Source organism: Aethina tumida, chromosome 8 (genome assembly GCF_024364675.1).
Source record: "Aethina tumida isolate Nest 87 chromosome 8, icAetTumi1.1, whole genome shotgun sequence".
Lineage (NCBI taxonomy): Eukaryota > Metazoa > Arthropoda > Insecta > Coleoptera > Nitidulidae > Aethina > Aethina tumida.
Window position 1 is genome coordinate 5,954,889 of NC_065442.1, and position 22,918 is coordinate 5,977,806.

The following is a 22,918-nucleotide window of genomic DNA, read 5'->3' on the forward strand; positions in this document are numbered from 1 at the left end:
TCTCCCACCAACGATTGATTGATAGTTTGATTTGATTGATAGGTATCTTTTATAATTCCACCGATCCGTTCTTCTTATCTTATCTTAATTCAAACTATTTTGTTACATTTTTACTGCTTTCCTGAATCTGAACAAGATAGGGAAAGTCGTCTTACAAATTGTAGATTACGGATGTCCATGTCTAGGTCGAATGAAAGTAGTTCTGAGAGGAATGAACGATCACGATTAGATAGAACGCATCATTCATTGTTAAGGGCACAAGCATCTTTGGAATCTCGAGATCACCGTCTAGAAAACGATCGTATTCAACACTCTATCGGACGAAGTCGCGAGTACAGCTAGTAAACAATATATCAGTTTTACAATGTGTAACATTCTGTTGTTTCCATTTGGAACTATTCACTTGTCCTTCCATGATAGACCCTGTTGCCTAAGTAACATGGACAATCATATTTTGTTTGTAATCAAGTAACCAGTAAACAATACGTGTTAATCTAGGCATCGGGATAAATACAAATTAAGAAATGTATATAGGTGGCAGTTGTTATTTTAGGTAGTTAGGCAACAAAGATAATAATAATAAGCCGTATACAATTTTACGCATCGATTAGATCAGTGTTGAATAACAAGTTTTAGATCCCTTACTTTAGAGTAATTACTTTATGGTTGCACATTTTTTATACCTCCAACGTTGCGGCCCTTGACGTTTTAATGCGTTCCTGATTTCAAGGTACGTAATTACAAGTATTTTTTTAAATGGGGTAGAAGATATTTAGAATTTTAATATTATAAAAGAAAAAGGTATAGGTATATTATTTTGCGTATGAACCGAGTACCTAAATAGGGTAGATCTAATCTCAAGGTACTGAGTACCAGGACCACGATAAGCTGGATCAATCCTGATTTTTATTTTGGGACAAAGGGGAAAATCTTATAAAAGACTAAAATCCCTCTCCGGATACCGATCCAAAGATCATGATCAAATGTCAGACACAAGAAAACTCATGTAGGAAAGACAAGACGTATAAAGTACGATAAGTTTGATACATCTGAATCCTGAAAGACATCATGAACAATAGAGACAGTAAGTCTCAGACGGGTCAAAAGCTTTTCCTACTGTTTGCGAGGCATACATAGGTTAACTGAACCAGAAGACGCAAGTAAGGCAAAGACATCAGCTCCCTGTCAAATGGTTCAGAAAGAACAAGACCAATCGAGAAAGATCGGAGATCTTCCTGAGAATGGATTGGAATTGCGGTTAAATGCATTAGCTTCCCACTGCCACTGGTTTGTGGAGTGGTAGTGAGCCCCAGGACCACGACAAGGTGGATCCATCTTGGGGGAGACCGACGTTAAGGAATATAGATACCATTCTCAGAACAGTGGTGGGGTTATGGTGGAGTGATGTTGGTTCATAATTTATTTTTTTGAACGACAGAACACTTCCCCATCGAACAAGGCAGGTAAAGGATTTCCTAGACACATTTCCTGACCTTAATCCGGTTGAGTATGTTGGGGATATGTTGAAGAGGAAAATAGAGGCTCACCACCACCAATAAGAAATTCAGGTTAGCGGCGATTGATATGTGGGACTGATTAGACCAAAATTACGTTCATACACTAGTAGGAAGCGTGATATATTTGGGAATTGAGGCGTGCCTCTAAGCAATGAGATACTCCTAATATCAACACCAACGAAGTTCTTGGACATTGGAGTTTGTTTTATTTCTGATAATACGCAGAACACCTAATAATTATATTCAAATTAATTTGAATTTGAAATTATTCACGCCATTTTTGACAAATGTCAAATACACGAATATATAAAGCTGACTGAATAAATTAAACACTAAAAATCAATTTTTCATCCAGTGTTGTTCCATTTTTAGTAGGAGGTTGGTACTTCTTGGGTGTTCTCTGTGTCATACCATTTCAAACAACATATCAATTTTAGAAAACCAGTGTAACTTCGAGAACATTCGGCTGTTTCAATTTGGTTCTATTTAATTCTCTTCCCATGGGGCTACGTATCGAATGATGGAGCTACTATTCTGAAATCTAGTAATTTTCTCTAACTAAAAACAATAGAAACTCCCTGATCATCTCTGAAATTTGGAGAATTTCTATTACCAATTTATAAAATTAAAAAAAAAAATATTTGTCACCAGTCTGCACCCCAAGACAGGCAAAGGTCGTGCCTTTTCGACGATGCCGAACATCTATGATTGGCTGTTGCCCCTCCACATATCAATTTTAGAAAATGAATGTAACTTCGGGAACATTTGGTCCTGTTCACTAACTCCCTCCCCCCATGAGTACGATTCGTTCTTTTTGGTTTCAACTGTTGAACAGATTAGACGTGTCTACAACGGTAAATAAATTCTTGAAAATTTATATTTATTATATTTCTTGTTAAAATTTTGCCATTGGAATAATATCTGTATTTGTTTTATTTGTTAAATGTCGAGATTTTCTCTTTAATTATTAATCTTTCGGATCATTGTCCGCCATGTTGTTTCTTTTGTTAGAAACAATGTGAACTAAAACAATTTTTCTGTCTGTTGTGTTTTTAGTCATATAATTATTTTATTAATTTATTTATGGTATTGTGTCATAATTTTAGTTGACTATTTTTAAATTATTATGTGAAATCATCCTGTTGTTCAGACTTATATGGTTTCTTATTCGATGAACAATAATTAATTTTATTTAATTTGTTTAGTCAATATTAAGTCCTACTCAATCAGAATGATGTACTACTACATTTCGTAATTATTTTCGTATCACACACAACAACGTGGCCATTTCTTCATTCATTTGTAAATTCTAAAGATAGATAGGGTTGGTATCATTACATTAAGCCGTCCAGCTGCTACCCTTAACTCTCAGTATAGACTCCCCCGTTGCTCAAACAACGACCTGTCATATACCAAAATTTACATTAAATTCACCAACAAACCTCCGGTCGGAACGGGTCAACAAGTTCGGGCAAGCTGAACCTGCGATGCTCCTTAATTCATCCCTTGATTCATGTCACATTTACCAACAATTGAAAGGAAAGATGGGAGGGGCTTTTTTTGATTTCTCGAAGCCTGCTAATTTTATATCCCCGCAATTTCAGATTTGACTGAGTCAATATAAGCGAGGACTGGGTTGACGATCCGTCTTCAGAGTTTCATCCTGTTGAAGGTGGCACTAGGTTTACTGGACCAACTTACGGTAATAAGTCGAAGGATACTGATGTTTCCAATACAAGGAACGCCAGTACTACACGATCAGGAAAATCACACCAAACTTCAGGTATATCGAATTAATTCTCCACTATTAACTAGATTATGTTACTTGTTATAGGTTCCTATTGTTCAGATATTATTTATAAACTAGCTGAACTCGCGACTTCGTCCGATAGCTTGTTGAATACGATCGTTTCCTAGACTGTGATCTCGAGATTCCAAAGATTTTTGGGCCCTTAACAATGAATGACGCGTTCTATTTAATTGTAATCGTTCATTCCTCACAGAATTACTCTCATTCGACCTAGACATGGACATCCGTAATCTACAATTTGTAAGACGGCTTCATTTTCACGTCGCAATCTTTGGCTTTTGGCCTTTCTCATGTTTTTAGAGAGATTTCACTTTCGTTTAGGCATAACTAATTATTAGAAAAAAAAACAACTATCTACGTTACTAACTAAACAAAATAACCTATAAATAATTTATCAATTTCAATGTAAATCTGAATATTGAACACAAATGTACTTTCCACCCTTGGGCCATCTCGTCGGGCGCCTCCCACCACTTCTCCCACCAACAATTGATTGAAAGTTTGATTTGATTGATGGGTATCTTTTATAATTCCACCGATCTGTACTTCTTATCTTATCTTATCTTAATTCAAAATATTTTGTTACATTTTTAATGCTTTCCTTTTTTACTTTTAAGTAATAATTATAAATTAAGTACATTTGTGTTCAATATTCAGATTTACATTGAAATTGATAAATTATTTATAGGTTATTTTATCTAGTTAGTAACGTAGATAGTTGTTTTTTTTTCTAATATTTAGTTATGCCTAAAAAAAGTGAAATCTCTCTAAAAACATGAGAAAGTCCAGAAGCCAAAGATTGCGACGTGAAAATGAATCTGAACAAGATAGGGAAAGTCGTCTTACAAATTGTAGATTACGGATGTCCATGTCTAGGTCGAATGAGAGTAATTCTGTGAGGAATAAACGATTACAATTAAATAGAAAGCGTCATTCATTGTTAAGGGTTCAAGAATCTTTGGAATCTCCAAATCACCGTCTAGAAAACGTTCGTATTCAACACGCTATCGGACGAAGTCGCGAGTATAATAAAAAAATAAATACTAATATAAAATACTTTAATTAAATTGTAATTTGTAGATGACAAATGGGGAAGTGGTGACAATAATAATAATAATGGAAATAGAGGAAATGTTGAAAGTAATAGTAGCGGTAGAGACTTTAGAGGTAAACAAAATTATTACATTATTAAAATTAAAAACACTTTAATTAATGTAAAGTAACCTATAATAACATTGTACATTAATTGTTAATTTATGAAATAAACGTTAACTAAATTATAATTTTAAGATGTCAAATGGGAAAGTGGCGATAATAATTATGATAATAAAGGATATAGATGAAATGTTGAATGGGGTACGAGTGTCAAAAACAGAAGAGGTAAACAAAATGATTATGTTATTAAAATACCCCTGACATGGTTTAAAACGAATTCTATAAATTAATTTGTTTTCAAAGTTGGAAGAGGACGAGGATTTAGTCGAGATGTTGACAGTCATCACAAACCTAACAACATTAACAATAGATGGGGAGAAAATCACCAAGAAGGCGCAATAGGCGATAGAGGAGGTAAAATCGTTTTGATAATGTATTATGTTAACGTTTGTGGTGTTTTGCAATGAATAATTATTCGATTTTCATTGGTTTTAATGTCATGGAATAGTAGAAAAATAATAAATATAACTAATTGTTTTAGCATTAATACATAATTCACTTTGCTTCATCAATCAAGAAAAATATTTAAATTTAAACATAATAAAAATATAATATAATACAATAAAATCAATTGATTAATCATTTTGAATGTTGTTTATTACTAATAAATACACAATGAAACTACAGAAAAAATATATACATACATATTTAAGGACTCGTGAGATTAAATTGAAATTATTTATTACCTTTCGAACAAGTTTTACAAATATGAAAATAAATATAGTTATCCTTATATCTTCAATCATTCTTAAGAATCCTTAAATAAACTCGATACTGTAACAACGCTTTAAAAGGCAATTTTACTGTTGTTAATTAATTATTTAAATAATACGTATTGTACAACATTAAGTATAAAATCAAATTAATAATCATTACTAACATTTTTTTTGTGTATATGTAATATATATCTAATATATACCCAAGATGATTTTGAAATATATTTCATATTTGGTTTTAAAATAGCCTAAGTAGTACATTAACTAAATTGTAATTTCCAGATAACAAGTGGGAAACTGGCGACGGCAATAATGGAAACAAGGAAAACATTGAATGGGGAAACAGTGGCAATGGCAGAGGAAGTAAATAAAATTATTACATTATTTAAAACAAATTTTATAAATTAAGTTGTTTTTATAGACCGAAGAGGCCGTAGTTATAGTCGAGGTGGTGGCAACAGATTTAATAATGATGAAACGTGGGTTGAAAATGGCGAGGAAGGCTCAAAAGGCAGAAGAGGAGGTAAAAGTTTTTTTTCTGTTTGAAATGAATCAGTATTACTTTTTGCTCCTGTTCTATCTGTGTATTAGTATTAGGAAAAAATTTAACTACTTATTACACTGTCCATAAAGTCATTACTATAATTCTCTTACTTTCTATTAGTGAAAATAATTAATGAATGATTAAACATTACATGAATATACATTAATAAATCTATAAAAGTTATAGTATTTTTAAAGATAATTATTAGCATTAGTAGTTTAGTGAAATATTTCATGACCTGATATTTTAAGCTTCTAATGGTTCGATATTTTTAATATTTATTTATGTCATATTTTTTGATAATAAATTAATATATAAACGACATTTATATTAGTAAGATTAATAAAATGTTAAAAATAATGTAACTTATGTAATTGTATTGAAGAAAAAGTTGATGACTTATACTAAATTGTAATTTGTAGATGACATGTGGTAAAATGGCGACAATAATAATAAAGGAAATAGAGGAAATGTTGAAAGGAATGGCAGCGGTACAGACAGAAGAGGTAAACAAACATATTACATTATTAAAATACATCTGACATTAATTAAAACAAATTCTTTAAATTAACTTGTTTTCAAAGTAGGAAGAGGACGATGTTTTGGTCGAGATGTTGACAGTCGCCACAAATTTAATAACAGTAACAAAGGATGGGGAGAAAATGACCAAGAAGGCGAAAGAGGCGAAAGAGAAGGTAAAATAGTTTTGATAACGTATTAAGTTAACGTTTGTGGTGTTACTTTACAATGAATAATTATTCAATTTTCATTGGTTTTGGTGTTATGGAACCGAAGAAAAATAATAAATATAACTAATTATTTTAACATTAATGCATAAGGAACTTAAATAACTTTCACTTTGCATCAATCATGAAAAATATGAAATTTAAAAATTCATTCATCAATTAATTTATCATTTTTACTATTACTAATTACTAATTAAACACAATAAAACTACAGAGAAAGAATATACATAAATATTTAAGGCCTAATAAAAATTAAATTGAAGTCTTACACATATAAAAATAAATATAATTATCCTCACAGAACACCCAAGAAGTACCAACCTCTTACTAAAAATGGGAAAGAACACTGGACGATAAATTGATTTATAGTGTTTAAATTATTCAATAGATGTCGCCTTTATAGTTTTCTATATTTGACATTTGACAAAATTGGCGGGAATAGTTTTAAATTCAAAGTAATTGGTATATTATAAGGTGAATTGTGAGAAATAAAACAAGCTATGGAATTAAAACATTTTTATTACAAATTATTTATTGTACATTATAAAAATACATCAGTCTTATGTATACTACATACTATATATAAAAAAAATAAATAAATAAATACAAATACAACACAATAAATTTCTTCAACAACAATAACAAACAACATAAAAATAAATAATTCGAATTAGAATTCATTTTAGAATTCAAATTAGACAATAAATTTTCAAAAATATTAAAATTAAGATCCCTGAAAGTGGGAGGAATATGAGAATGAAAAAATAATGGTGGTGTCGGTGTTGTTGTGGGTTACGACAATTTACTCCGTAATAAATACTACACTGATTTTATAAATCATTTACTAGTATTAATTAATATGAACAAAAACTAAAATATACTTTTCTTACTACCTCGGTCGAAAATACGTATTTTGCTCCCCGGTTCCACGACAGAAAATAGTATTTTTCTGTCGTGGAACCGGGGAGCAAAATACGTACTTTCGACCGAGGTAGTAAGAAAAATAGTATACACTACACGGGAAAAAAGTTTGAGATTCCTGCCCTGCGCACCATATTGCCCGAGGCGTAGCCGAGGTAGTAAGAAAAATAGTATACACTACTCCCTTGTAGTATATAATACTATTATGTCACTGGAAAGTTGGCGCGCGAATTGCTAAGTGGTTAAATTCACCAAAATATGAAATGTTGAAATATTTCTTCTTCATAATCTAAATTTCACTTTTCTCGTAGATTTATGTGGATCATTGGTGTTTATTTGGTTTGCAACATAGTTATGTTCCGTAGATATGATGTCCTCTTTAAGTAAATAGGCGGGTTTTAGCCGATCTTTTGAGATATTGCACTTCTTCGATTTAATATCCACTGTATAGTATTTCTCTTGTCTTTTTAATACTTGGAATGGTCCATCAAAAGGTTGTTCTAATGGCTTCTGAACAGTATCTCTTCTAACAAAGACGTGTGTACAATTTTCTAAATCTTGTGGAACAAAAATTTTGGTTTGAGCACGTTCCGTTTGCATTGGACTTAACATACTCATATTTTCTTTAAGCTTTGTGACAAAGGTTTCAGGAGCTGCTGTGGTAGATGTTGGATTTAAAAATTCTCCTGGTAGCATTATTGTTGATCCATAAACTAGTTCTGCTGGTGATATTTGGTAGTCCTTTCGTATTAGGGCTCTCAAACCTAATAAAATGGTGGGCAAAACTTCTGTCCATTTTTGAGTATTGTGGCACTTAATAGAATTTTTTAGCGTTCTATGCCATCGTTCTATCTTACCGTTTGTTTGTGGATGATATGGACTTGTTCTAACTCTTTTCGATCCAATTAGACAAGATAAGGCTTGAAATAGCTGACTTTCAAATTGCCTATCTGTTATGATCTTTGAAGGGCAACCAAATCTGCTGATCCAGCCTGCATAAAATTTTTCAGCTACAGTTTCCGCAGTTATATCAACCATGGGAATTGCCTCGGTCCAACAAGTATATCTGTCTATGCATGTGAGACAATAACTGTAACCGTTTCAGTTTAAGTCCTGTTGAATCTGATTCTAGAAGTCTTTGTAATTCTTGATCTAGAGTTTGGTGATGACCGAATTTCTCTAATTGTACAGTATTTGTTAAATCTATCGAATTAATTCTGCTTAACGTATCAGCAACAATGTTTGATTTTCCTTTTATGTGTATTATTTCTGTGCTGAATTGTCCTATAAAATCAAGTTGACGTGCCTGTCTAGGTGATGCTTTATCCATTTTTTGTTGAAAAGCATATGTTAAGGGTTTATGATCTGTGCATATCGTGAAATTTCGGCCTTCAAGCATATGACGAAATTGTTTAATTGTAGCGAAAATAGCTAGCAGTTCACGATCGTACGTACTATATTTGGCTTCAGTAGTTGAAAGTTTGCGAGAAAAGAAACTTAATGGTTTCCAAACGCCTTCTTCATATTGTTCAATTACGGCTCCTATGGCATAGTCAGATGCGTCAGTAGTTAAGGAAACTGCAGCGTTAGTCTTTGGATGTACTAACTGCATAGCATTGGTTAGTTCTTGTTTAACTTTCTCAAATGCTTCAACTGTTCCATCTGTCCAATTTACCTTTGTTTTGTCGTTTTTAGGACTGTTTTTCAGGTAATTATTTAAGATTGCTTGTGTTTTTGCTGTATTTGGCATAAATCTCCTATAGAAATTTATGACGCCAAGAAATCTACGCAATTCATTTTTTGTGCTTGGTTTCTTAAAGTTTCTGATTATCGCTACTTTCTCTGGTAATGGAGAGGTTCCTTGTTTACTTATTTCATAGCCAAGATATTGCACTTTTTCTTCTCCAAAGCAGCATTTTGCCGGATTTATCTGTAATCCGTATTCTGTTAATCTTTTAAAGAGTGTATGTAGGTGTTTTATGTTCTTCAATACTGTTTGAAGCTATCAAAATATCATCGATATATGGAAAACAGAAAGGTAAATCTCTTAGAATATTGTTAATATACCTCTGGAAAGTCTGAGCAGCGTTGCTTAGTCTGAATGGCATTTTTAGAAATTCAAATAATCCATGGGAATTTGGTGATAAGCTCGTGTCAAGTCTATTGTTGAAAATATGACTGATCCATCTAACATACATGCAAAGTCATGAATCTGCGGTATAGGGTAACGATCTTGTTTGGTAACTGCATTTAGACGTCTATAATCACCAACTGGTCGCCATGAACCATCTTTCTTCTTCACCATGTGAAGTGGGCTTGACCAATCACTATTAGATAAGCGACATATACCTTGTTTGACCATATATTCAAATTCCTGTTTAACTGTTTTTAATCGGTCTGGTGCTAATCGTCTGCATTTTGCTTCGAGTGGTGTACGAACGGTCTCGATTTCGTGTTGTGTTCTGTTTGCTTTACTGTTTTTGCATCTGTTTGGGTTTGTGATTTCGGGGTACTCCTTAATTATATCACAAAACTTTTGCTCAGGATGCAATGTGAATATTGAAACTTGGTTAATATTGTTTGTCTGATCCTAAAATTGGTATATCGACATCTGCTATGCAGAAATTCCAATCAAAATCTCTGCGTAAGCCTAGACTCACTGTAAGTCTTTTATAACCATAAGTTTTTATTGTAGTACCGTTTGCGGCATACAAAACTAACGTTGTTGGTGGCGTGCGACAGTGACTCTTAGGTAGAATAGATATATCTAAACCAGAATCTATTAAAAACTTTTGTTTGGTTGTGGGATCTAATACTACAAGTCTGCGACTAATATTCGCCACGCCGTCCGTCGCGTTAATGGACGTGGACTTTAGTTTTCCGTATCTGGATTTTTATAATTGCATGGTGCAACGCAGCATAATTTACTATCCCTTTTTCTACTTCTAGAACGTGAACGTGGTCTATTGTCCAGTTGTATTTTTATTTCCTGTACTTCTTTTATAAGGTTTTGAAGGATTTCTTCAGTGGTGCTGTTTGTTGTGCCTGTTTGCTTTTGTATAGCATATGTACTAGGTCTTTCAATATCTACAATTTTATCAGCCATTATGTATAATTTTTCCATAGTATCGTCACTTGTCGTTAGTATTGATTGCACATGAATGGATAATCTTTGGAACCACAGCGTTTTGACGAGGTCGTGAGGTACAGCCGTTCCGGCTAAACTTTTCATTTGTGTTAAAAGTTCGGATGGTTTTCTTTCCCCTAACTCGATATCGGACAATAACTTTTTTGTCTTCTTTTCTTGTGATTCGCTAAAAACAGATATTAGTTTTTCTTTTAAATTTGTATATTTCTCACTAGGTGGTGGGTTGATAACTTCGTCAGTGATTTGTTGCAATATGTGTGTATCTATGGCGCTCAATACGTGATGATATTTAGTCGAGTCTGTTGTTATTCCAGCCAATGCGTATTGTGACTCGATTTGCAAGAACCATATTCTTGGATATTTCTTCCAAAAAGGTGGAGTTTTAATGCTGACTCGTTCAACTCGTGCTCCCGTTGTGGTAGCTGGGGTATCCCTTTGTTCGTTCTCCATGGTCCACGTGTTTGTACCAATGTTAATGTAAGCTTCTTGATAATTTGCGTGTTGGATGGGGTCACCAATTTGTCGGGATTGTTGTGGGTTACGACAATTTACTCCGTGATAAATACTACACTGATTTTATAAATCATTTACTAGTATTAATTAATATGAACAAAAACTAAAATATACTTTATGTCACTGGAAAGTTGGCGCGCGAATTGCTAAGTGGTTAAATTCGTTGAGCATTGTTACCAACCTTATTTATTCTTCATAGAAAACCTAAGAAGTACCAACCCAATATTATAAACAAGAAACATTACTGGACACGATCTCGGGATGCGGCGATGTTGCCATTTTGAAGGCGGTGTTGCCATTTCTTACAGACTACAGATATCTTTGTTGTCCTTCTGTCACTTTCTATTTAAAATTTATATTAAATGAGTATAGGTTAGGTTTTTCTGATATATATAAAAATAAAACAATTATATATTTTGTATAATTTTATTATATATTCATGATAAAAACAAACAAATTAAAAAATATATATATTATATAAATATAATATAATATAAATTTTATAATAATATAATATAATCATCATATCACTTCGACACTCATCCAAACTAAAACTGTAATATGATAAATATAACTAATGTAACTGCTGTAAAAGTAACTTTCTGTATTTTGCAATAACTAAGCAGGAAGCATGAAATGAATTAATACCAATGAATCTGTACTTCAAATTCAATTAATGAAAATAAACGAATATTTGACTTTACGGTTTATAAAATAGTGGTTATATTAAAAGTTTCTTGCCAGAAATATATTTTCTTAAAGCAAAATCATCATCTGACCGTCTTCTATAACCTAAAATCTATCAAGTTATAGCGTTCATGACTCACTATTCTGAAATCTAGTAAATTATTTTCTCTAACTAAAGACACTAGATATTCCCTGGTCATCCCGACAATTTTGGGGAATTTTTACTACCAATTTATAAAATCAAGTATTATAAATCCCTAACTCATCCCGAGACAAAAAGGTCGTGCCTTTCCGGCGATTCCGAACGTCCATGATCGGCTGTTGCCCCTCCGTCCCTATTCGCTTGGCCCCCCCCTGTTATTCTTTGCGTTGGCAACTTCTGAAAATTAAATTAACTAAAACTGTACAGTGGCAAAGGAACTGTTTTAGGTTTAAGGCGACGAATTTTTCTTGTTATAGTGAAATCTGATGGAGAGAAATGGTCTTCACAGACATGACATGTTTTGATAGAAAGATTAATATTTCAAAATAATAAAGTGAACGCTATACTAAATTTAATTTAGAACTGGAAGGTGGCTTAAAAAACAATTTATTTTTAAAATTAGGATTATGAACATCACTATATGTATTGAAACATAATATAATATATATTGAAATACATTTTGACACAGTAACCAGACAGAGATTGAGGTTGAGAACTCATGGCTGAATTTTATAAAATTATAAAATAAAATCTAATAAAAATTCTATAGTTTAATAAAACTACCTAATTCAAATTGATCGAACCCTTCCCAATCTAGCTGGAACCTAGAATATCCACTTTTAATAATATATATTGTTACGAAAACTTGACGGATCGGCGGTCCGTTACTAATTTGCGCCATCTCGACGTCGGAGGGGTTGATCAGGGAGACCGCACAGAATCCGTGAGGGAGCCGGAGGGTAGAACGGACAGTACCGTACGCGTAATCCGAGAGAGGGCGGAGGTACCACCCACACAAGAGGGCGCGTTGGCGTGGGACGCGGACCGGGAGGGACGCGCCACTTTTACCCTGACCGTTGCTTTGTTCGATTGACACCCTGTTCACAAATAAACCCTTGTTGACTTGTATCATTTTATCATTTCAACAAACCCTCGTTTTAACATATCAGAAGTGGGATACACCCGCAGAATTGTGAAACGTAGTTGTGAGTGAGTTGTGTGAAAAAGTTGTACCGAACCACCGAATACAAAATGGCGTCGAGGAAACAAACGAAAAGAACTAGTGAGCGTCAGGCTGCAAGCACCCCGTCTGAACTAACGAACGTGCCGAACGTCCACGTAGAAGGGGTCGGAGAGCTAGAAATGAGGCGAGAACTGTTGAACCAGGTCGAGGATCGGCGGATTCACCACCAAATCGAGCAGCGAGTCCGGGAAGAGACTCAACGTCAAGTCGGTCCCTTGGAGAGACGAATTGAAGAACTCGAAGAACGGATTCTAAATGCAATTCAAGGTACGAATCGAGTAGTATCGCATAGTGAAATGTCCAGTTCAAGCGCAGAAATGCGCCAAGAATCAAGGGACGCCAGTCCTCCACCCGTCACCAACAATGGCGGCCCAAGCCGGTTCAATGTCATGATTGCTGCGAAAGTTGTGCCGATCTTTGATCCGGACAGCGAAGATGGCGGCTCTTGTCGTGACGCCCGGGAATGGTTCTCATATGTAGACCAGGTAGGACGTATCCATGGCTGGAGTGATGAAGAGAAAGTGTTGCTAATACATATGCAGCTGCAAGGTGTGGCAAAAAGGTGGTTCCGTAACCAGGTGGATCGTGTCCTAAGTTGGCAGGACTGGAAAGCCGCCATATTGGATGCTTTTCCGAGGACGACGGAGTTCCATTCACAGTTGCTTGCTGTCTCTGCCCGTAAGAAGAAACCGGAAGAGACGTATATGGAATACTTCCGCGACGTGGTCAGCTTGTGTCAGTCCATAGGGATTGATAATAAACAAACGGTGTCGTGCCTAATTGGAGGACTGCCCGCACATCTCCAACCAAATGCGGACACCGTGGTCTGGAAAACCCCGACGAAACTTTACAACAGGTTCCTGTCAAAATTAGATGCCAGGACCACGGAAGGCAGTTCGACTTCTCACGAAAGGCCGTCGCCGCGCTCCCGTCCACACCCGTCGCCGCGACGCCATCAACAAAACCGGAGCCATCCCTTCCAGGGGCCGAGTACGCGTCTATCGTTCCATGAACAAGGCCGCCGCAGAGACAAGAGGACGACTGACGATGTTGAACCAAGGCGACTATCGGGGTCGGATCTCAAACGTTGTTTTAACTGCCAGGAAGTAGGTCACATAAGTCGCAACTGCCCACGATCCAGAACCAATGATGTCTGTCGCCTTTGCAAGGAACGGGGACATTACGCGGAGAGGTGTCCTAAGAGGAGAGACGTTAAACCGCGATTCGATTTACAGTGAATCAACGTCCTCCAAATGTCTGTGCCTGGCTATCGCAAATGGGGCGTTACACCAGAAGGGAACGGGTTATCCGTGTACTTGGACACTGGTAGCGAGTGTAACGTAATCTCGCCAGAATGCGTGAAGAGAATCGGACTTCAAACTAAACCTGTACAAGCGACACTGTCCGGTTTCGGGGGCGGCAGGACAGACGCCAACAGGCAGACCCAGCTAGTAGTAACTGTCGACCGATGCCAGTTGACGGTGGATGCAGTTATTGCGTCCATACATCTTCCGAACTTAGATTTGCTGATCGGTCAACCCGTGCTGAACGATGGGCATACCCATATGGAGGTGAAAGGCCAAGAAGTAACCTTGTCCTGTTCCACGGACCAGGAGGCGCAGGCAGAAATGGACGTCCAACTGGAGCGGGAACTTCACCTTGGACCAGGTGCCACCCGGATGGCATTGGTTCGCTTGCTTGGACGCCACCAAGGAGAGACCACGATTCCTGCCAGGATCTTGGATGATCACCGACAACCACTGGCCATGTCCAACGTTAGATTCCACTCGGACAGCGACCAGGCAACGGTGCGTTTGACTAACCTGTCACAGAGTGAGGTCACCATCCGCGAAGGAACCAGTCTGACTAAGGTACACCGGAGAGAGGCGCCCGAAAACAACGAAGTTGAGGTGAGAGATCGAGTAGTTGTAGAGGACGTAGATGAAGGGGGTGGGGTGATGGTAGTTTAGATAATGTCGACCGCAAAAAGCTGACCGACCTGCTCGTAGAATTCGCAGACTGTTTTGCAGAAGGTACCAGTGACGTTGGAGCCACTCCATTAGCGACCATGGAGATAACGGTGTCATATCATTCAAAGAAAGTATCATCCGAGTAAAGGCGAAGTGTACCCGTACGCGCCCGAAGTTCTCGTGTTCCCATTCAAAATTATCGCGCGAAAGGTAGAACGCCTCGTTATTTAAGGTTTATATTTCAGGAGTCCGGTTGCTAGTAATTAAGTGTTGCCAACTATTAAACATGTGTATTATAGTCAATAGTAGTTCTGAAATCATTCGTAATGCAACTTAACCTAAATTTAATAAACAAATATAAATAGAGATTAATTTCGATGGTATATATTTAAGGGATTGTAAGTACTACTTTGAACAAACTGTTTGACAATAGTTGTCAATGAATAATATGCGCAACTTAAAATGTTTTTAAGAGCGGCAGTTACTAGAAAAGGAATCGCACTTTGTGCGCTTCCGCCACAAAATCAAATAAACATTCAGTTCGTGCGCAAATTTTTTGTATGGAACAGGACCGCAATTTGAGATCTCATGTATATACGGTCGGCGTCAGATCTGCAGTTATCCTTCAAAGGCTATATTCGCTTGCGGCGAGTGTGTTATTGCAACAGATTCGCATCATGACATTGATGATTGACAAATTAAGAATATTGCTTGTTCACGTTATGTATTTTGAATCGAATATTAATGTCTAAAACTTTTTTATAGTTACAGTTCTTATTGTTTAATTCGTATAATAATTGTTGTCCTAATCCTAATATATTTATTCTAGGGGTATTTTACTTAATTATCATATTATATGTTGGTAATTAAGAATTATACACTATCATACGATAGTTTTTACCATATCGTATTCGTATTAAAAGTTAAATGTATAATTAAAATAAACAGATAAATTCAAAAATAAGAATATATTAAACAATACAAAATATTAATATTAAATGTCTCTTTGAACAAAATATATTGTAAAATATATATAATTAACAACTTAAATGTAACATAATACAAAATAATTCTATAAATAACAACTAAAATGAAACAAGATATATAAATACAAAATTATAAAATATAATTGCTATTGTATTAAAAAGGAGGAATCTTACATTTTAGTGAGGTTGGATGTTGGATTTACTAAATAAAATGTCCCATTAAGATAAGCTATTTTGAATTAAAAAACTACAGTCTCATAAGCCATAGATGTTTTGAAAATATTTTGGAATAAGTAATGTTGATTTTTCATTATTGGTTTAGTAATATTTTTTTATATTTTTTATTTTATATTGCTTATTTTTGTTCATCAAGATACATGAAATATATTGTAAATTAATTAATGTAATAAATAATTCAAATATACTATTTATTTAAAAGTTTAAATACCACCCAAAAATTCATAATACAGTAATATATTAAAAATACAATAATACATAGAGTTTAAACTTTTTATTTATTTATTTTTTGTCGTATGGTTAATTGTTAACCAATCATATTTTATCATATAAACAAATATAATAAATACGATAGACAATAGTAGTTTTGATTAATCATTAGTACACAATCAAATATAAATAGAAATTAATCTCGATGTCACAGATGTATGTGTTAGGTTAGGTTAGGTTAGGTTAAGCTAGGTTAGGTTAGAATTTGTTGTACAAACATGGTAGAAAATGACCTAAGTTTGACCATTATTGTTGTTATTAAAGAATATTATGACTTCAAAACTATGTCATGTATTAGATCAACCATATATTAATGCACGCCCAAAATGTGAAATAGATAGATTGCAAAGTTTTTGAGATTTGTTCCAAGTCGTCGATGGTGTTTGTATAGAGAATTTAACACAAGGAGACGCCGCTCTTAAAGTTTAAAATTTTATTTATTATAATCACGTGACATTCTATGAAGAAACATATGTGTTAATAGTTATTAATTGACAAAGATTTTTCATGTATATATAGTAAAACATTCATTACAATGCTAATAAGAATACTCAAAATAATTTTGTAAGGTTTAATGGTACAATCCATAAAATAAAGAATATGTTTCTATCCATAATTAAAAAGGTTAAACTGCTCCTATTTTCTGTTAAAAACAAAGAACATAATCCAAAATGTTCCACATTTTTGGATAATTTTAAAACAGATAACAAATATCAATTAATTTTTTAATTTAATATATCCTGAATATACGATAATAATAGTCATATATTTTAATTTTATATACGTTTGTTGTTTCACATATATTTACAAGCCCGTGTGTAATTTTTAATATTATATTTTAATGTTCGAATTTAAAATGTAGAGATAAATAATTGCAAAGTTTTTTAAAATGAATATAAATTTTGATTAATTTGATAGATTTGAAAATTGATAATATATGGATATAAATAAGATATTAACAAAATAACAGAGAAAAATTCATGAGATATTACCTACCTTAATAAATATATATATATATATATATATATATATATATATATATATATATATAATAAATAAAATTATTCAAAGAAATTGTGACATAAAATTACTTGGTTACGTTGTGTTGTTAATAACTAATTTGTTTCAAAATTTGAAAAATAAAACACTTGCTATTATAAAAACAAATTTAGACAAGTTTGTAGATAATGTTTTAAAAGTATTCAAGTTCAATATTTCTTTATTAAAATTATTTAAAAAACTTCATAAACCGTGTCATCAATTTAACGAAGATTCTTCCTTTGTTGACATAATACTTAATTTTTATTATGTACTCGAAGATGACTATAAGTTCTGTAACAAATGTAAAATCATATACATACAAATAAATTAATGAATCTAATTAAATTATAAAATTATCATATCTATTTTAGAAATTAATTTTAGGTTACCTAAATTAATAACCCTGTACCTACTCCAAAACAGATTTATATCTACTTCGCATATTACAAAATACCTACTCATTTCCACCAGAGTTACCAAGATAAATTTGTATATTCTACGGTTTGCTATACTGGAGACGTAGTTTTTAGTCGACAGCCCCGGTCCAAATCCCTCGAGCCGCTGAACGCCCGGAGGCATGGCGCGGTCGGCTTTCGGATGCCTTCGCATTTATTCGTTTGAAGTCGAGAGTTTAGCGAACGATATGGACCCGGAGATAACACTTACTACAAACAAGCCGGTCGTAAGAAGACCGTACCGCCTAGCACATTCTGAACGAGAAAAGGTTAAGGAAAAGATCAGTGAGCTGTTAAAGAATGGGATCATTCGGGAGAGTGAATCAGATTATGCCAGTCCTATCATAATAGTACCTGAGAAGGACGGAGACATCAGACTTTGTGTCGACTACAGAGAGCTGAATAAAATAACGGTGAAGGACCGCTACCCATTGCCACTTATTGAGGATCAGCTAGACAGACTGGCTGGAAGTAAATATTATACGACACTCGACTTAGTTGCAGGATTTCATCAGATTAAGATAGATGATGGTTCGATTCATAAAACTGCATTTGTGACACCTGACGGACACTATGAGTATCTAAGGATGCCTTTCGGATTAGCCAACAGTCCAGCTGTTTTCCAGAGGGCAGTCAACAAGATGTTACGAGAGTTGACGTCGGAAGGAGTCCTAGCCTACATGGATGACATACTAATCCCCGCAAAGACTGCAGGAGAAGGTATTGAAATGCTTAGACGAGTCCTTGAGAAGGTCAGGAATGCCAATTTTAAATTAAACACCACCAAATGCTTATTTTTGAAGACACACCTAAATTTCTTAGGTCATGAGATAGCGGCCGAAGGTCTGAAACTAGGAGAGAGGAAAATACGAGCAGTGGAGCAGTTTCCTGCGCCGACACAAGTACACCAGGTACGACAATTTATTGGGTTGGCTAGTTATCTTAGGAAATTCGTCAGAGACTTCGCTACAATTGCCAGACCGCTAACTGAACTGACAAAGAAGGACGTAGAATGGCAGTGGGGCACCAAACAACAGGAGGCTTTCGAACAACTGAAACAAGCGTTGTGCTGCAGACCAGTATTGGCTATCTACAAACACGGATTAGAGACAGAGGTGCACACGGATGCGAGCAAATCGGGACTAGGAGGAATATTAATGCAGACTCAGGACGATGGGACTAAAAAGCCTGTGATGGTACTACAGCCGAGTCACAACTTCTGCCGAACAGGTTTATCACAGTTACGACTTGGAGACACTAGCAGCCGTGGAGACGATCAAAAGGTTCCGAATATACCTAGTCGGAGTGCCATTCAAGTTGGTTACCGATTGTGTCGCTCTGAGAGCTACTTTTGAGAAAAAAGACATGGTACCCAGAGTCGCAAGATGGTGGCTGAGTATCCAAGATCTAGATTTCAAAGTCGAATACAGGCGAGGAATTAGCATGCGACACGTAGATGCATTAAGCCGGAATCCAGTGTCAGTAGGCGCCATTATTGGAGAAGAGGATTGGTTTTTGACTGTACAATTACAAGATGAGAATGTTCAACACATTTACAGATTGCTGGAGAACGGACAGGCTGATAAACAGATGAAGACCGATTTCAAAACGAAAAATGGACGGCTTTACCGGAAAATGTCAGACGGCGACCGACTTTATGTGCCCAAAATGTCGAGGTTCAGCTTACTGAGGAAGTGTCATGACGAAGTTGGCCACCCAGGTATGGAGCGGACTATGTCTTTGGTGAGAGAGAATTACTGGTTTCCGCAGATGAGGAGATTCATTAAAAAATACGTTGAGGCTTGTATACCATGCGCGTTCAGTAAAGGCACATACGGTAAACAACCTGGACGCCTGCACCCGATCGAGAAGATTGACAAACCGTATGATACTGCACACATCGATCACCTAGGCCCGTTTGTACGTAGCGTAAAAGGAAATGCATATCTGTTAGTTGTTGTAGATGCTTTCACCAAATTTGTTGTCTTACATCCAGTTAAAACAGTCGGATCAGCAGAAACCATCCGGAAGCTTAAGGAAACCTTCGGAGTATTTGGCTGTCCGCGGAGGATAATCAGTGACAGGGGTAAAGCGTTCACAAGCAAGGTGTTCACTGAACTCGTGAAAGAGCAAGGAATACGACATGTATTGAATGCCATCGACACACCCAGAGCGAATGGACAAGTTGAACGTTATAATCGGACCATAACAGAAGCTATTGTTGCCAGCATACAAGATGAAGCCTCATGGGACGAAGTAGTTCCTCAAGTTGCGTGGGGCATCAATAATACCGTCAACGCGACGACCAAGGAGCTGCCAGCGAAATTGATGTTCGCTTTCACTGGAGGAGCCGTCTACGGAGACTTATCAGAGCGGCGTGACGAATTGGATCACACTCGGGAGGACACGGACGGTGGAGATCTGGCGAATGACCAAAACGTTGAAATCCAGACATCACGTGGTACAGAGGAAGCGGTTAGCAAACCACCAGTAGAATCGCCACCACCAGAGTGTACCAAATGTCGAATGATGCTGCACGGCGAAAGGCGCTTACAAGGGGAGAGAGACAATAGGCGGCGCACCTATACAAGGGCGGCGGACCCAAAGGATTACCCGGCGGGGTACGGTCAGGCGGACAATGATCATGATACTGTGCGGCTCAGGAGGAGCGCACGCATTGGACAGCGGCAGGTGTCCCATCGCAATGGTGTGTCAAAGAACGAAGTGGCGGAAGCTATGCATAGACCGCAGGAGGCCAAAATCCGATTAGACAGACAGCGAGAAAAAATGAGAGAGAAGTATAATCGGAAGCATCGAGATGTTGACAGGTTCGTTAAGGGCAATTTAGTCCTCTGGAGAGAAGGAGTCACACACACCATTGCACGAGGCGTTAACAGCAAGCTTGCACGGAGATATCAAGGGCCTTACAAAATAGTAAAAGTATTGCAAAACGATCGTTATGAGATAACTGGCCTTCAAGGAGCCAGAGGTTACAGAAATCGGAGATTTGTGGCGGCGGCCGACTCTTTGAGGAGGTATAGTAGCTCGGTACCAGTGGACGCACTGTGTTCGACTACTCGAGGTGTCAATCATAGTAGATTAGACATGTTGCATGATTTCAGTAGGAGTAGAAGCGAGAGCGACTAATTGTTGGAGTAAAGGAGGGCGTTAGAGAGTAGAAGATCGTGGTAAGCTCGAATTAATGAGGACATTAATGTTTCAGGATGGCCGAATGTTACGAAAACTTGACGGATCGGCGGTCCGTTACTAATTTGCGCCATCTCGACGTCGGAGGGGTTGATCAGGGAGACCGCACAGAATCCGTGAGGGAGCCGGAGGGTAGAACGGACAGTACCGTACGCGTAATCCGAGAGAGGGCGGAGGTACCACCCACACAAGAGGGCGCGTTGGCGTGGGACGCGGACCGGGAGGGACGCGCCACTTTTACCCTGACCGTTGCTTTGTTCGATTGACACCCTGTTCACAAAATAAACCCTTGTTGACTTGTATCATTTTATCATTTCAACAAACCCTCGTTTTAACAATATATATATATATATATATATATATATATATATATACCGTATCAAAAATGATGAACATGTCTACTCGCATATTGAGACGGAACATCAATACCCCTTTGTAAACAAAAAGGAAAGATATACATGCAATTATGTGGGCGGACCGAACTGACTGGAGGGGATCATTTGGTTTTGCTGCGTTTAGCATGCGGTTTGTCTCCGCAGACAAGTCGGTGTCTTTGAACACATCATTTAATTAATTTTTTGAAAAAAGTAGTTTATTTTTAGAATACTTATTTTTGTTTTTGATATACCCTCAAAAAATATTTCATTTTACAGACTGAAAATTATACAAAGTTACGGAATTTAAATGGAGCATCCGAAGAACTCGAACTACATCCCTACGCATACGGAGAGTTACTAAATGCATTCGCAAAAATTAATTTACATTGTGCGCCGGCGCGCACCAGCACGGCGCATTGTCTCTGAGAGTGGGGATTCTTACTACCGGGCAAAACTTTACTCTCTTTGTCGTGCATCCATCTCTTACAACATCCAGACACGAAGAGCATTTTTCGTACTGTATATATATATATATATATATATATATATATATATATATATATATATATATAAGATTAACATACCTAAAAAGTGATAAGTATGTTCTGGTTAAATCAATGGTACGTCAGACTATTTAACCTACAATTTAACATTAATTTAGAAAAAGTATATTAATATATAAAACACCTTATTTAAATTTGAGGTTATTTTATTTCTAATATGATTGTAATGTAAAGTAAAGTAAACATCTTAAGTACTAAATTATTGAATTACAATTCAATTAGTTCCATTCCATCTTCCTGACATCTTCGGATAGAAGCCCGCGCCATATTTAAATGCTGCGATGCTATTGGTCAAAAAATTAACGAACATGTGTTGCCAATATAAAGGATAAAATTTTGTTTGTTTTCTATTGTTCAGGTATTAGTTATCATCATTGCTAAGTTTTACGGTCTAATTCATTTTTTTAAACCCAAAGTAGTTTTGAAATATATTTCATTTTTGGTTTCAAATTAACCTAAGTAATAGTACATTAACTAAATTGTAATTTCCAGATGACAACTGGGAAAGTGGAGACAACTATAAGAGAAATAGGGATACCACTGAATGTGGAAGCAGTTAATTGTTTAAAACAAATTTTATAAATAAAAATGTTTTTATAGACCGAAGGGGCCGTGGTTATAGTCGAGGCGGTGGCAACAGATTTAATAATGATGAAACGTGCGTTGAAAATGACGAGGAATGCGCAGGAGGCAGTACAGGAGATAAAATAGTTTTTTTTCTGTACTATTTTTGTCCATAAAGTCGATACTGTAATTCTCATACTTTCTG

At 35.8% G+C, this 22,918-nt stretch overlaps 1 protein-coding gene across 1 annotated transcript; it reads left to right on the plus strand.

The window, feature by feature from the left end:
• The first annotated feature begins 635 nt into the window (after positions 1-635).
• Positions 636-22,860, plus strand: LOC126266420 (uncharacterized). The gene is made up of 11 exons (XM_049970318.1): positions 636-730; positions 3,122-3,300; positions 4,408-4,494; positions 4,618-4,707; positions 4,786-4,896; positions 5,541-5,621; positions 5,680-5,781; positions 6,225-6,308; positions 6,390-6,497; positions 22,642-22,695; positions 22,750-22,860. The coding sequence occupies exons 6-11, from the start codon at positions 5,571-5,573 to the stop codon at positions 22,858-22,860; spliced, it is 510 nt and encodes a 169-aa protein (XP_049826275.1). The 5' UTR covers positions 636-730; positions 3,122-3,300; positions 4,408-4,494; positions 4,618-4,707; positions 4,786-4,896; positions 5,541-5,570.
• The last annotated feature ends 58 nt before the right edge of the window (positions 22,861-22,918 follow it).